A 12,172-nucleotide genomic window follows, 5' to 3' on the forward strand; every position below is an offset into this window, starting at 1 on the left:
GAGATAAACCCACACAGATGGGATTTGGGCATAGGTTTGGTTTCCCAGGGGGCAGTGCTGAGCTCTTTGCCAGTGGGAAATGGGATGCTGATGATTTCCAGTAGGTGACCTCACAGTGACTCAAGCTACCACTTACTGTTGATTGTGATGAAATGCCAGCTGAGGCAAATACCTTGGGAGCTAAGTGGTTGCTGCCCTTGACCACTGTGAAGACTGTTTTGGGAAGGGTCGTTTTGGATGCACTTGAGCAGGGGTCCCCAACCCCTGAGCCATGGAGCCGCAAGGAGCCACACAGCAGGAGGTGAGCGGTGTTGAGTGAGGGAGTGAGGGAAGCTTCGTCTGTATTTACAGCCACTCCCCTTTGCTCACATTCCCACCTGAGCTCCACCTTCTCAGATGAGCAGCAGCATTAGATTCTCATAGGAGAACGCACCCTGTTGTGAACTGGGCATGTGAGGGATCTAGGTTGCGCTGTCCTTATGAGAATCTAATACCTATTGATCTGTCACTTTCTCCCATCACGCTCAGGTGGGAACATCCAGTTTCAGGAAAACAAGCTTAACACGCCCACTGATTCTACATTATGGTGAGTTCTATAATTATTTTATTATATATTACAGTGTAAGAATGGAAATAAAGTGCCTAATAAATGCAAATGTGCTTACATCTTTTGGCCCAGCTCCTACCTCCCGGCAGCCTCTCCAGGCCCAGAACTTTCTCCAGTCAGCCTCTACAGACCAAGCTCATGACTCACCATGGCCTATTTAGGCCCATACCCTACATCACGGCAGTCTCCGCAGATGAGCCTACTGCCTCACAACAGCCTCCACAGGCACAGCTCCATCGTTACAATGGCCTCTTTAGACCCAGCTCCTGCCTCCCAGCCTTCTCTCCAGGCCCTGAACTTTCTCAAGTCGACCTCACCAGGCCCAGCTCATGCTTCTTTGCAGCCTCTCCAGGCCCAGCTCCTGCATCTTGGTGGCCCCTCCAGGCCCACCCTCTACCTCCCGTCAGCCTCTACAGTCCCAACATCTGCCTCACAGCAGATTCTTCATGCCCAGCATCTGCCTCACTGTGGACCCCCCAAGCCAAGCTCCCAACCTTTCAGCAGCTTCTACACACCCAGCTCCTGCCACCCAGTGGCCTCTTTAGGCCAAGCTCATGCTTCACAAGGGCCTTTCCAGGCCCAACTTTTGTCTCATGGCAACCTTCCCTGGCCAGATTCCTGCCTGTCTCCCAGCAGCCTAGACAGGCCCAGGTCTTGCCTCACACTGGCCTCTCTACATCCAGCTTATGCCTCATGGTGGCCTCTCCAGGCCCAACTCCTGTCCCAGGACGTCATCTCCGGGCCCAAAACTTACTCAAGTCAGACTCTCTAGTCCCAACTGCTGCCTCCTGGTGGCCTATGAAGGCCCAAAATCTCCTCAAGTTGACCTCTCCAGGCCCAGCTCCTGCCTCCTGTTAGTGTCTACAGGCCCAACCTCTGCCTCATGGGGGCTTCTCCAGGCCCACCTCTTCCTCTTGGCTGGGTCTACAGGCACAGCTGCTGCCTCACAACAGCCTTTTTTGGCCCAGTTCCTGTCCAGCTCATGGCGGCCAATGTAGGCCCAAAACTTCCTCAAGTCAAACTCTCCAGGCCCACCTTCTGCTTCCCGGTGGCATGAACAGGCCCAGCTTTGACTTGAGAACAGCCTCTGCAGGCCCTGCTCTTGCCCCCCAGGAGCTTTTTCCAGGCCCAGCTCTTGCCTCATGGCAGCTGCCCCAGGCCAAATTTCTGCCTGCCTGCCAGCAGCCTCAACAGGCACAGCTCCTCCCTCACAGTGGCCCATTTAGGCCCAAGTCATGACTGTCGGGCCATTTCCAGGCCTAGTGCCTGCCTCGTGGCTGACTCTTGAAGCCCAAAACTTCCTCAAATCAGCCTTTTGCCCAACTTCTGTCTACTGTCGGACTCTACAGGCCAGCCTCTGCCTCACAGTGGACCCTCCAGACCCAGATGGTGTCTCACTGTGGCATCCTCAGGCGAAGCTCCTGCCTTTCGGCAGCCTCTCCAGGCCCAGCTCCTCCTGCCTCCCAGCGGCCTCTTTCGGCCCAGCCCAGCTCATGCCTCCTGGCGGCCTTCCCAAGCCCCGCTTTTGACTTTCGGTGGCCTCTGCAGGCCTCGACAAGGCCCAGCCTCCTGCCTCCCGAAGGCCTGCACAGGCCCAGCCTCTGCCTCACAGCGGACTCTCCACGCCCAGCTAGCTGTCGCCTCACTGCGGCCTCCCGAGTCCAAAGCTCCTGCCTCTCGGCCGCTTCGACAGGCCCAGCTCCCGCCTGCCAGTGGCCTCTTCAGGCCCATGGGGCTCATTCCTCACAACGGCCTTTCCAGGCCCAGTTTTTCCCTTCCGGCGGCCTCTCCGGGCCCAGAACCTCCTCCCGGCGACCGCCGCAGGCCCAAGTTGTCCTGGAGTCGGCCTCTCCCGGCCCTGCCTCCCAGCAAGTAAGCAAGCTCTTTTGGCTCAACTCCTGCCCAGCTCCCAACCGCCTTTGTAGGCCCCGAACTTTCTCCAGCCAAGCTCTGAGGGCCCACCTCCTGCCTCCTGGTGGCCTGTACAGGCCCAGCACTGGTTGGAGAACAGCCTCTGCAGGCCCCGCCCTTGCCTCCCAGGGGCCTCTCCAGGGGCCCTGGAGCTCCCTCGTGGGAGCCAGCTCTTGCTCCCACGGCGGCCTCTGGGGGCCAAGTCCCTGCCTGCCTCCCAGCAGCCCCCGTGCAGCCCAGCTCCTCCCTCACGGTGGCCTGTTGATGCCCAACTCATGCCTCTGGCACCCTGCCCAGAGGCGTGAGCCCCTGCCTCACACCGGCCCCTCCCACGTGGAGAGAGGTCAGCGTGAGCCCCTTGCCTCACACCGGCCCCTCCCACGCGGACAGAGGTCAGCGTGAGCCCCTTGCCTCACACTGGCCCCTCCCACGCTGAGAGAGGTCAGCGGGAGCCCCTGCCTCAACAGGCCACCGTGAGGGAGGAGCAGGGTCGCACGCGGGCTGCTGGGAGGTAGGCAGGGACTTGGGCCCGGGAGGTCGCGGTGGGGCGAGAGCTGGGCCTGGAGACTCCCCTGGGAGGCAACAGCGGGGTCTGCAGACGCCCTTCTCCAGCCGGAGCTGGGACTGTTCAGTCACTGGGAGAAGGGATGTGGGTCTGAAGAGCTTGGTTGCAGAAACTTCGGGGTCTACAAACGCAGGCGGGAGCTGAGCCAAAAGAGCTTGTTTGCTGGGAGGTGGGAGATGCAGCCAGGAGGAACAGCTGGGCCATGTGGGAGGCAGAGGCCAGGCCTCCTCAAGTTGGCCTCTCAGACCCACTTGCAGCCTCCCGGCGTCCTCTCCGGGCCCAGCTCTTCCTCCCGGCTGCATCTCCGGGCCGGACTCTGGGCCGACTCCAGGTCCCAACAACGTCTTTGGACTCAGCTCCTGCCCAGCTCCCAGCGGCCCTGGTAGGCCCACAACTTCCCTAAGCCAAGCTCCCCAGGCCCAGCTCAGGCCTCACGGTGGCCTCTCCAGGCTCAGCTCCTGCCCTCCGATGGCATCTGCAGGCCCCAAACGGCCTCCGGTTGGTGGGCTCCTCTAGGCCCAGCTTGGGCCTCCCGGCGGCCTCTGCAGGCCCAAGTCGTCCTCAAGTCGGCCTGGAAGAGCAGCAAGTCAGCCTCCCCGGGCCCAGCTCCGTCCTCTCGGCGGCCTCTCCAGGTGCAAAACTTCCTCGAGTCAGCCTCTCCAGGCCCAGCTCCTCCTGCCTCCCAGTGGCCTCTTTCGGCCCAGCCCAGCTCATGGCTCTTGGCGGCCTTCCCAGGCCCCGCTTTTGACTTTTGGCAGCCTCTGCAGGCGCAGAACTTGATCTCCAGTCGGCCTTTGCAGGCCCGGCCTCCTGCCTCTCGAAGGCCTGCACGGGCCCAGCCTCGGCCTCAGCCTCACAGCAGACTCTCCACGCCCAGCTAGCTCTCGCCTCACTGCGGCCTCCCCAGTCCAAAGCTCCTGCCTTTCGGCCACTTCGGCAGGTCCAGCTACTGCCTGCCAGTGGCCACTTTAGGCCCAGCTCATTCCTCACAACGGCCTTTCCAGGCCCCGTTTTTCCCTTCTGGCAGCCTCTTGGCCTCTAATTTGTTTATCTTTTGTGTATAAATCCCAAAATATTGAATTTTGGAATATTTCCACCATTATATATTTTGGTAGGTAATTTATTTGGAGTGAGTTTCTGCACCATGCCCGAATTTTTTATTTTATTTTCCTTATTATTTGGTGTTAAACAGGTTTAATGACGGTCATGGCAGCTTTTTGGCACAATGAAAAATATCGCCCATGATCAACGTGTTCTGTTCTGGGGAAGGGGGCAAAGGCAGGGTGAATCACTTTCTTAAAAAGTATAGCTCAAGTTGGGAGTGCAGAGGGAATGGGGAGAAAACCCTCCCGCTGCCTGTGTCGAAGTGCAGGAGCCCCCACCCCCATACTCACCTGAGTCCAGCCCCTCTGGGGAAAGAAGGGGTGCATGAACTCCCCCTAGTCCACAGGCGCCTCCCTGTGGCCCAAGGCCCTCTTCACACTCCATCTTGTAGCCCCAGCAGGAGCTATTTTCCGAAAAGTGAAAAGCTCTGAAGGTCCCACAATTCATGGTATGTACAGGGGCTCGGAGGAGGGAAACTGCCCAGCTTTCCCCCCGGCACAGCTGCAGGGGTAGGGGGTATAGATAAGAGGAGCAGGCCTTGGCCAGGCGTGGTGGCTCACGCCTGTAATCCCAGCACTTTGGGAGGGGGAGGCAGGCAGATCACGATGTCAGGAGATCGAAATCAGCCTGGCCAAGATGATGAAGCCCCGTCTGTACTAAAAATACAAAAATTAGCCGGATGTGGTAGCGTGCACCTGTAATCCTAGCTACCTGGAAGGCTGAGGCAGGAGAATGGCGTGAACCCGGCGGGAAGAGGTTGCAGTGAGCCAAGATCGCACCACTGCACTCCAGCCTGGGTGACAGAGCAAGACTAGGTCTCAAAAAAAAAAAAAAAAAAAAAAAAAAAAAAAAAGAGGCAGGCCTTACTCCGTCCCAAACTGAAAGGATTAAATGGCTTTACCTGGGAGAAGATAACCATCCTGCCCTCCATTGCTACCCCCACATACTTTCCATGTTCTCAGGGGGTACTGTGAGTCCTGGGATCTTTGGGGTTGCCCACCTGCCTGTGGTAGTTATGGAGACCCCCAGGTGTTGAGGCAGGGCTGGGGTGTCCCTTTCCAACCAGGCTGTCAAGGCCCCAACTCTGGGGCAGAGGCAGTGGCAGGGCAGCCAGGGTTGCGCCAGAGCCTGAGCAGGTTGAGGTGGGGTCAGGCAGGGCTGGGAGGGCAGGGGCAGCAGCAGTGGACCCGCTATGCACACATCATCTTCTCCAAGGTTTGTGTGCAGAACATCCTGCCTATGCTGCCCCAGCAGCTTCACTTGGCACCTGCCCCAGTCCAGCCTCTGGGAACCATGCAGCAGCTCCCAGCGGCCCTGCACCCACCACCAGCATCCGTTTCACCTGCAGCTGAAGATCCGTGAGGTGCCCAGAAGATCATGCAGTCATCAGTCCCACGGAGCAGCCCGCGAGGCTGAGGCTCCTCCCACTGGACCGCCCCCCAACTGGCACCACTGCTGCCCCTGCCCCTACTCTCAGCCTCACGTGACTCTCGGGCAGAGGCAGTGGTGGGGCAGCCAGGGCAGCGTCAAGAGTCTGAGCCAGGTGAGGTGCAGTCAGGACCCTCACAGGGCTGGGAGTCAGGGCAGGGGCAGAACAAACCTTGGAGGGGAAGATGTGTGCATAGTGGGCCTGGAGGGCGGCTGTGGCCTAGTGGACAGGAAGAAGAAGTGGGCCTGGAAGAGCTGCTTGATCAGGGCTGGCACTGGTCCAGGGCACGTGCAGTGAAGAGGACAGCGCCTTCTCAGTCTCCGGTTCCCTGAGCCTGTCCTCGGCTTCTCCACCTGTACAGGCAAAGGGGAAGCTGTCCCCATCACACATGGCACACTTGGGGGTGTCGGGCTTTGGACTGCAGCTGGAGCATCTTCTCATCTTGCATTTGGGCGTGGTGGGGGTCCTCCAGTGTGGGATCCATGTCCGTGGGGTTCCCTCTGCCCCGACCCCGAAAGCCCAGTCAGTTTCTTTTCAGGCTCTGCCCCCCGGGTGGCTCAGCTCAGCTCCTGCCTAGGAAAGCCTTAGTGTTGGGAGGGACCCTGATGACTGAGGAGCCTGGTAGCTCCAGGTCGCCCACACTTTCAGGTCTCTTGCACCAGAAGGTGGCAGGATCCATTGGGAGGAAACAGGTCACCTTGGAAGGCATCCCTGGGCCCCCATCCCCAGGGGTAGGGGCCGTAGGGGGCCCGCTCTGCTGCCTTGACCAGACTCCTGGGCTTTGAAGGCTCCTGGGCCCAGTAAGAAGGAGGTGGGTGCCAAGGTTGAGGAGGAAGCATCCGAGTATGTGTAGGAGGAGGACAGGGTGGGACCATAGACTTTGCCAAAAGCTGCAGGTGGATCGGGGGACCCTGGGGGCTCAGGATCCAGCAAGGGGCGGCACGAGTAAAGGAGGAAGGAATGACAGGTGCAAATACCTTCCCACCAAAGCCCTTGTTGCCCTCTGGCTCCTCCCCAGAGTTGTCCCCACTCTCAGTCGGTCACCCACTCCTTGAACTTGAGATCGGTGTCAGTGGTGCTAAAGCCATCATCAGCAATGACATCATCACCCCTTCCTCCTCATGGATGACCGTGTGCTCCTGGTCACTCACTATGTCCTCACTGGCCATGTGCTGGGAATGAGCAGCTCAGGTGGGCAGCAGCAGGGCTGCCCACTGGTCACCTCCCTCACCAGGGGCTGCAGTGTGGCCTGGAGCTCCATACTGAGTAGAAGGCTTTGGGCCAGAGTATGATGCAGTGCCAGACACCACCTGTGTCAGTTCCTATAGTGCCTGACCGTCTATTTCCCTGCCATCCAGGCTGTGTACCCCGCTGTGGGAGAAGGCTTGGGCCAGGCTGAGCCAGGTTCCCTGACTGTGTGCAGCCGTTCTGCCCCACAGAAGCTGCTCCTTGGTATCCGAGCTCTGGAGTGTTTGGGCTGCAACTGACAGGAGTTCAGAGGACACCCCAGGGGCAGTGGCAGTGCCCGTCTCTGATATGCTCTGCTCCCACGAGCCCTTGTTACACTCCTGCTAGCCCCTGGCTTGTGGGCTTGGCCTCTGAGCTGGACTTCTTTCGGTCCTTGTTGCAAGTGGGCCACCTTCACCTGGAAGGCCAGGTCATATTTCTGCATCTCATTGGGCCCCAGTGTGTACCACCGCTCACTCAGCATCTGGCTGATGGTCCAGTTATCCTGGTTGGGGTGACCCTGGTGCGCCCCGCCAGGGCCTGGTGCCGCTTGCTGAAGATCATGACCGCCACTCATGGGCCACCGGATGTGGTCCTTGTCCCATTTGTTGGGGCTGCATCCATCCTTCTCAGAAGATGAGTCCTGTTCCTTGCGCAGGGCACTGAGGGACTGGGCCTGACATCATCTGAGTGGTAGAGGCAACTGGGTGTCAGGAGACATGATGGAGAGGAAAGCATCATCATGGTCATTCTCTGTCTCACTGTCCAGCAGGGACTCCCCTGAGGGGCCCAGGGCTCCTCCTCCATGGTGGGAGGTGAGCTTTTACCAGGTTCCACCACCCCCAAAGTGTGTGGGGTTGCGGGCCCTGGGCTTTCAGGGCAGGTGGCTCCAGGGAGCCGCCCAGGGTCAACACTCCCTGTCCCACCTGGTGGACGCTCATGAGCAACAGCTGCCAACTTGGCAGGTTGTTTTCTCTGGTTGGAGGCCACTGAGTGACTGGCAGGTTGCTGGGCCTCGTGTGGCTGCAGGGAGGGGTGAGGAAGGGGATGGAGTACCAGGGGAACATGGCCGCAGAGTGACCTTCCACATTCCTCCACACAAACATGCTGACGCCACGGGAGGCCTCACTGAACGCAGGCCTGGGGGCCGAGTACTTGGTCCAGGCAGGGGGTTCCTGGCAGGGGCTCACACCTCCTCGCCCCCTCCTCAGCCAAGGTGGCTTGGGCCCAGAGAAGGGGAGGTTGGAGAGGAGCAGAAGGCCAGGCCTCAAGTTTTGTTTTTTTTGTTTACTTTGTTTTTTGTTTTTGAAATGTAGTTTGACTCTTGTCACCCAGGCTGGAGTGCAGTGGCACGATCTCAGTGGCCTTCATACCTGGCTAATTTTTTGTATTTTTACTGGAGGTGGGGTTTTGCCATGTTGGCCAGGCTGGTCTTGACCTCCCGACCTCAGGTGATCCACCCACCTCAGCCTCCCAAAATAGGATTACAGGCATGAGCCACCGCTCCCAACTTCATTCATTTTTACTTGAAAAACTCCGTTAAGCATTTTTTTAAGGTAGACCTAGTGGTCCTGAATGCCCTCAGCTTTGTTTGTCGAGGAAACACGTTATTTCTTTTTTCTTTCTGAAGGACAGCTTTGTCAGACATAGTATTAGTTGCTGGCAGTTTTTTTCTTTCAGCACTTTGAATGTATTATTCGATTCTGTCCTGAGCTGCAAAGTTTCTTTAACTTTTGACTATTTGATTATATTGTGACTTGGTGAGTATCTATTTGGTTTGAACCTCTTTAGGAATCTTTAAGCTTCATGGATTTAGATGTCTAAATCTTTCCCATGATTTAGGCAGTTTTCAGCCATTCTTTAAATAAGCTTTCTTCTCCTTTCTCTACTTTCCTTCTCAAACTCCCATAACCTGACAATGGTTTGCCTAATGGTGTCTTGTTGGCTTTCTTTTCTCTGTCTCTTTTTTTTTTCTTTTTTTTTTTTTTTTGAGACAGAGTCGTGCTCTGTCACCCAGGCTGGAGTGCAATGTGTGGTCTCGGCTCACATTGCACTCCAACCTCCGCCTCCTGGGTTCAAGCGATTCTCCTGCCTCAGCCTCCCAAGTAGCTGGGACTACAGGTGTGTGCCACCACACCCGGCTAATTTTTGTATTTTTAGTAGAGATGGGGTTTTGTCATGTTGGCCAGGCTGGTCTTGAACTCCTGACCTCTTAATCTGCCTGCCTCGGCCTCCCAAAGTGTTGGGATTACAGGCTTGAGCCACCACGCCCAGCCTTCTTTTCTCTTTTTTATTCTTTTTTTCTTTGTCCTCTGACTGGATAATTTCAGAAGATCTATATTCAAGTTTACAGATTCTCTCTCCTGTTGAAGTTTACTATTGTGTTATATCACCCAGTCTGGTCTTGAACTCCTGGGCTCAAGAGATCCTCCCACCTTGGCCTCCCAAAGTGCTGAGTTTACAAGCATGAGCCACTGCATCCAGTCAGTCCCAGCACTTTGGGAAGCTGAGGTGGGAGGATCACTTGAGCTCAGGAGTTTGAGACCAGCCTGGGCAACATACTGAGAACTTGTCTCTATATTAAAAAAAAAAAAAAGTCTTTGGGAGGCCAAAGCGGGAGGATCACCTGAGGTCAGGAGTTCGAGACCAGCCTGGCCAACATGGCAAAACCCCATCTCTACTAAAAATACAAAAATTAGCCAGGTGTGGTGGCACACGCCTGTAGTGGTGGTGCATGCCTGTAGTCCCAGCTACTCAAGAGGCTGAGGCAGGAGAATCACTTGAACTGGGAGATGGAGTTTGCAGTGAGCTGAGATCGCACCAGTGCACTCCAGCCTGGGCAACAGAGTGAGACTCCGTCTTATAAAAGGAAAAAAGAAAGAAAAGAAAAATTCCATATCTGAGTGTTTACTCTTGAGTTTTTGAGATTTTTATTAAGATTGTGCTCTACTGTGATGATTTGGGTTTGTTTGATAATCAGAAAAAAGCATATTCTTTTGGGTGTTCAGCCACACTGCTTTGGTGTCACAACTGCACATTGGTTTCACAGCTGCAGGACAAATTCGAGCATCTTAAAATGATTCAACAGGAGGAGATAAGGAAGCTCGAGGAAGAGAAAAAACAACTGGAAGGAGAAATCATAGATTTTTATAAAATGAAAGCTGCCTCTGAAGCACTGCAGACTCAGCTGAGCACTGATACAAAGAAAGACAAACATCGTAAGAAGCAATAGTTTCTCTTACTATTCTGAGAGCCTTATCATTCTACATCCCATCTTCCTGTGAGATTGTCTTTGTAGCATTTAACTCTAATTGCAGTTCTCTTTTTAAAAATTGGCTTGCTTATTGTATATTTTCCCCAACTAAAGCGTGAACTCCTAGCAGGGCGTGGTGGCTCATGCCTGTAATCTCAGCACTGTGGGAGGCCGAGGTGGGTCGACTACCTGAGGTCAGGAGTTCGAGACCAGCCTGACCAACATGATGAAACGCTATCTCTACTAAAAATACAAAAATTAGCTAGGCGTGGTGGCTGGGACCTGTAATCCCAGCTACTTGGGAGGCTGAGGCAGGAGAATCACTTGAACCCTGGAGGTGGAGGTTGCAGTGAGCCGAGATCTCACCATTACACTCCAGCCTGGGCGACAAGAGCAAAACTCCATCTCAAAAAAAAAAAAAAAAAAAAAAAAAAGGGTGAACTTGAAGGCAGGTCCTGTGTCCATCTTTTCAGATTCGGTATCCCAGCACTTAGGACATAGAGAAACACGAAGATGACAATCAATATTTGCCAAAATGTAAAAACAAAAGAAACATGTAACATCATGTAAAAGAAGCCGGTTAGGTGGAGAAATTTCTTTACCATAGTCTTGCTTGTGGATCCAGTAGTGACTTTTACATTTTATATCTAAATAGAAGCTGGAGGTTTTGTTGGGTACTCATAGGCATAAAATATTATGTTATTTATTATAGAGTTAAATGCTACAAAGACAAATCTAATTAATAGGCCTATTTTCTTTTTTAAGTTCTACTCATAATTTCTTCATAGTTTTTATGATAAAAGGTTGGATTTTGATTAGAACTCCCATGCTTTTGTGTCAGAATTAAAACTGGTATTAGAATAAATAATTCAAAAGCTAGAGAAAGAGTACAATGAGAAGCCATGAGTTGCATTCGAATTATAATATTATGTCTTACAGATTTGGGGTATATGCTAAAGTTACCAAAGTTGTAGAAAATAAGGCCGGGCATTGTGGCTCACATCTGTAATTCCAGCACATTGGGAGGCCGAGGTAGATGGATCATTTGAGGTCAGGAGTTCGAGACCAGCCTGGCCAACATGGTGAAACTCCGTCTGTACTAATAGTACAAAAATTAGCCAGGCGTGATGGTGTGCACCTGTAGTCCTTGCTACTCAGAAAGCTGAGGCAGGAGAATCGCTTGTACCCAGGAGGCAGAGGTTGCAGTGAGCAGAGATTGTGCCACTGCACTCCAGCCTGGGTGACAGAGTGCTATGAGTCACCACACCTGGTATGAGCCACCGTGCCTGGCCCACAATGACTTTTACACATGTTGTTAAATCATCTTACAGATTTTATAATTTGGGGGAAGAAAAGTTTTACTAAATGGTCTTTTAATGGAAACTCTACAAGAACCAGAATCTTTGCTTTGTTCACTTATGTATCCATTCCTAGGCCTAGAAAAATGTCTGACACATAGCGGCAATTATTCATTGAATAAATGGACCCAGCGATAGTACATTAGCTATGCTATATGCATACATTAAAGATGTAGATTATTGACTTTCAAAAGATAATTAATGTAACTTCTTACTGCTTCTGAACATGTTTGTGAGTTATATTGCTGAGGGACCTTTATCTTCTCATTCTTTCACCGTAACCCAGTGTTATAAAATGGAAATCACCAATATTGTTCCATATCTAAAATTAATATCTACCTTGTAAAAAATATCACTCTGCTGCATTTGACAATAGACTTTTTAGGTAATAATGATGCAATCCATAGGGTTTTTTGGGGGCACAGAGGGATTCATGCTAACAGAACATATTATTTTCTATTTTCCCAGAGCTGTAAAACATGAAATTGGGGTAGTATAAGGCATATTTTTACTCTTTTTATAATTTTGTCTAAAAAAATTAGTGTTTGTTCCCTATATAACTTTTAACTTTATAGGTAAATATTTGTCTCTTTCAGCTCCAGTTTTATGTGAAATAGAGTTTTCAGATTTATGTAGCATGGAAAGTTTTAATACGTCAGAGTTACTGATTTTTGCCATTTTCTCAATTATTTCTTTTTTATCTTTAGTTGATTTTTTT

The 12,172-nt window shown here is 53.1% G+C and overlaps 2 protein-coding genes and 1 pseudogene across 2 annotated transcripts; 2 read left to right on the forward strand and 1 right to left on the reverse strand.

The window, feature by feature from the left end:
• Window positions 1-362: 362 nt before the first annotated feature.
• On the forward strand, window positions 363-1,467 carry LOC129138618 (putative uncharacterized protein FLJ44672). The gene is made up of 2 exons (XM_054676303.2): window positions 363-586; window positions 680-1,467. The coding sequence occupies exon 2, from the start codon at window positions 756-758 to the stop codon at window positions 1,377-1,379; it is 624 nt and encodes a 207-aa protein (XP_054532278.1). The 5' UTR covers window positions 363-586; window positions 680-755; the 3' UTR covers window positions 1,380-1,467.
• LOC107973051 (putative uncharacterized protein FLJ46235) lies at window positions 1,467-4,225 on the forward strand. Its single transcript, XM_054676302.2, has one exon. It carries the CDS (start codon window positions 1,994-1,996, stop codon window positions 2,918-2,920), a length of 927 nt encoding a protein of 308 aa, XP_054532277.1. The 5' UTR covers window positions 1,467-1,993; the 3' UTR covers window positions 2,921-4,225.
• Window positions 4,226-6,178: 1,953 nt separating this feature from the next.
• The window catches only part of LOC134809308 (protein capicua homolog), a 29,643-nt pseudogene continuing 23,649 nt past the window's right edge, over window positions 6,179-12,172 (reverse strand).

This window comes from Pan troglodytes, chromosome X (genome assembly GCF_028858775.2).
Source record: "Pan troglodytes isolate AG18354 chromosome X, NHGRI_mPanTro3-v2.0_pri, whole genome shotgun sequence".
NCBI classification, from domain to species: domain Eukaryota; kingdom Metazoa; phylum Chordata; class Mammalia; order Primates; family Hominidae; genus Pan; species Pan troglodytes.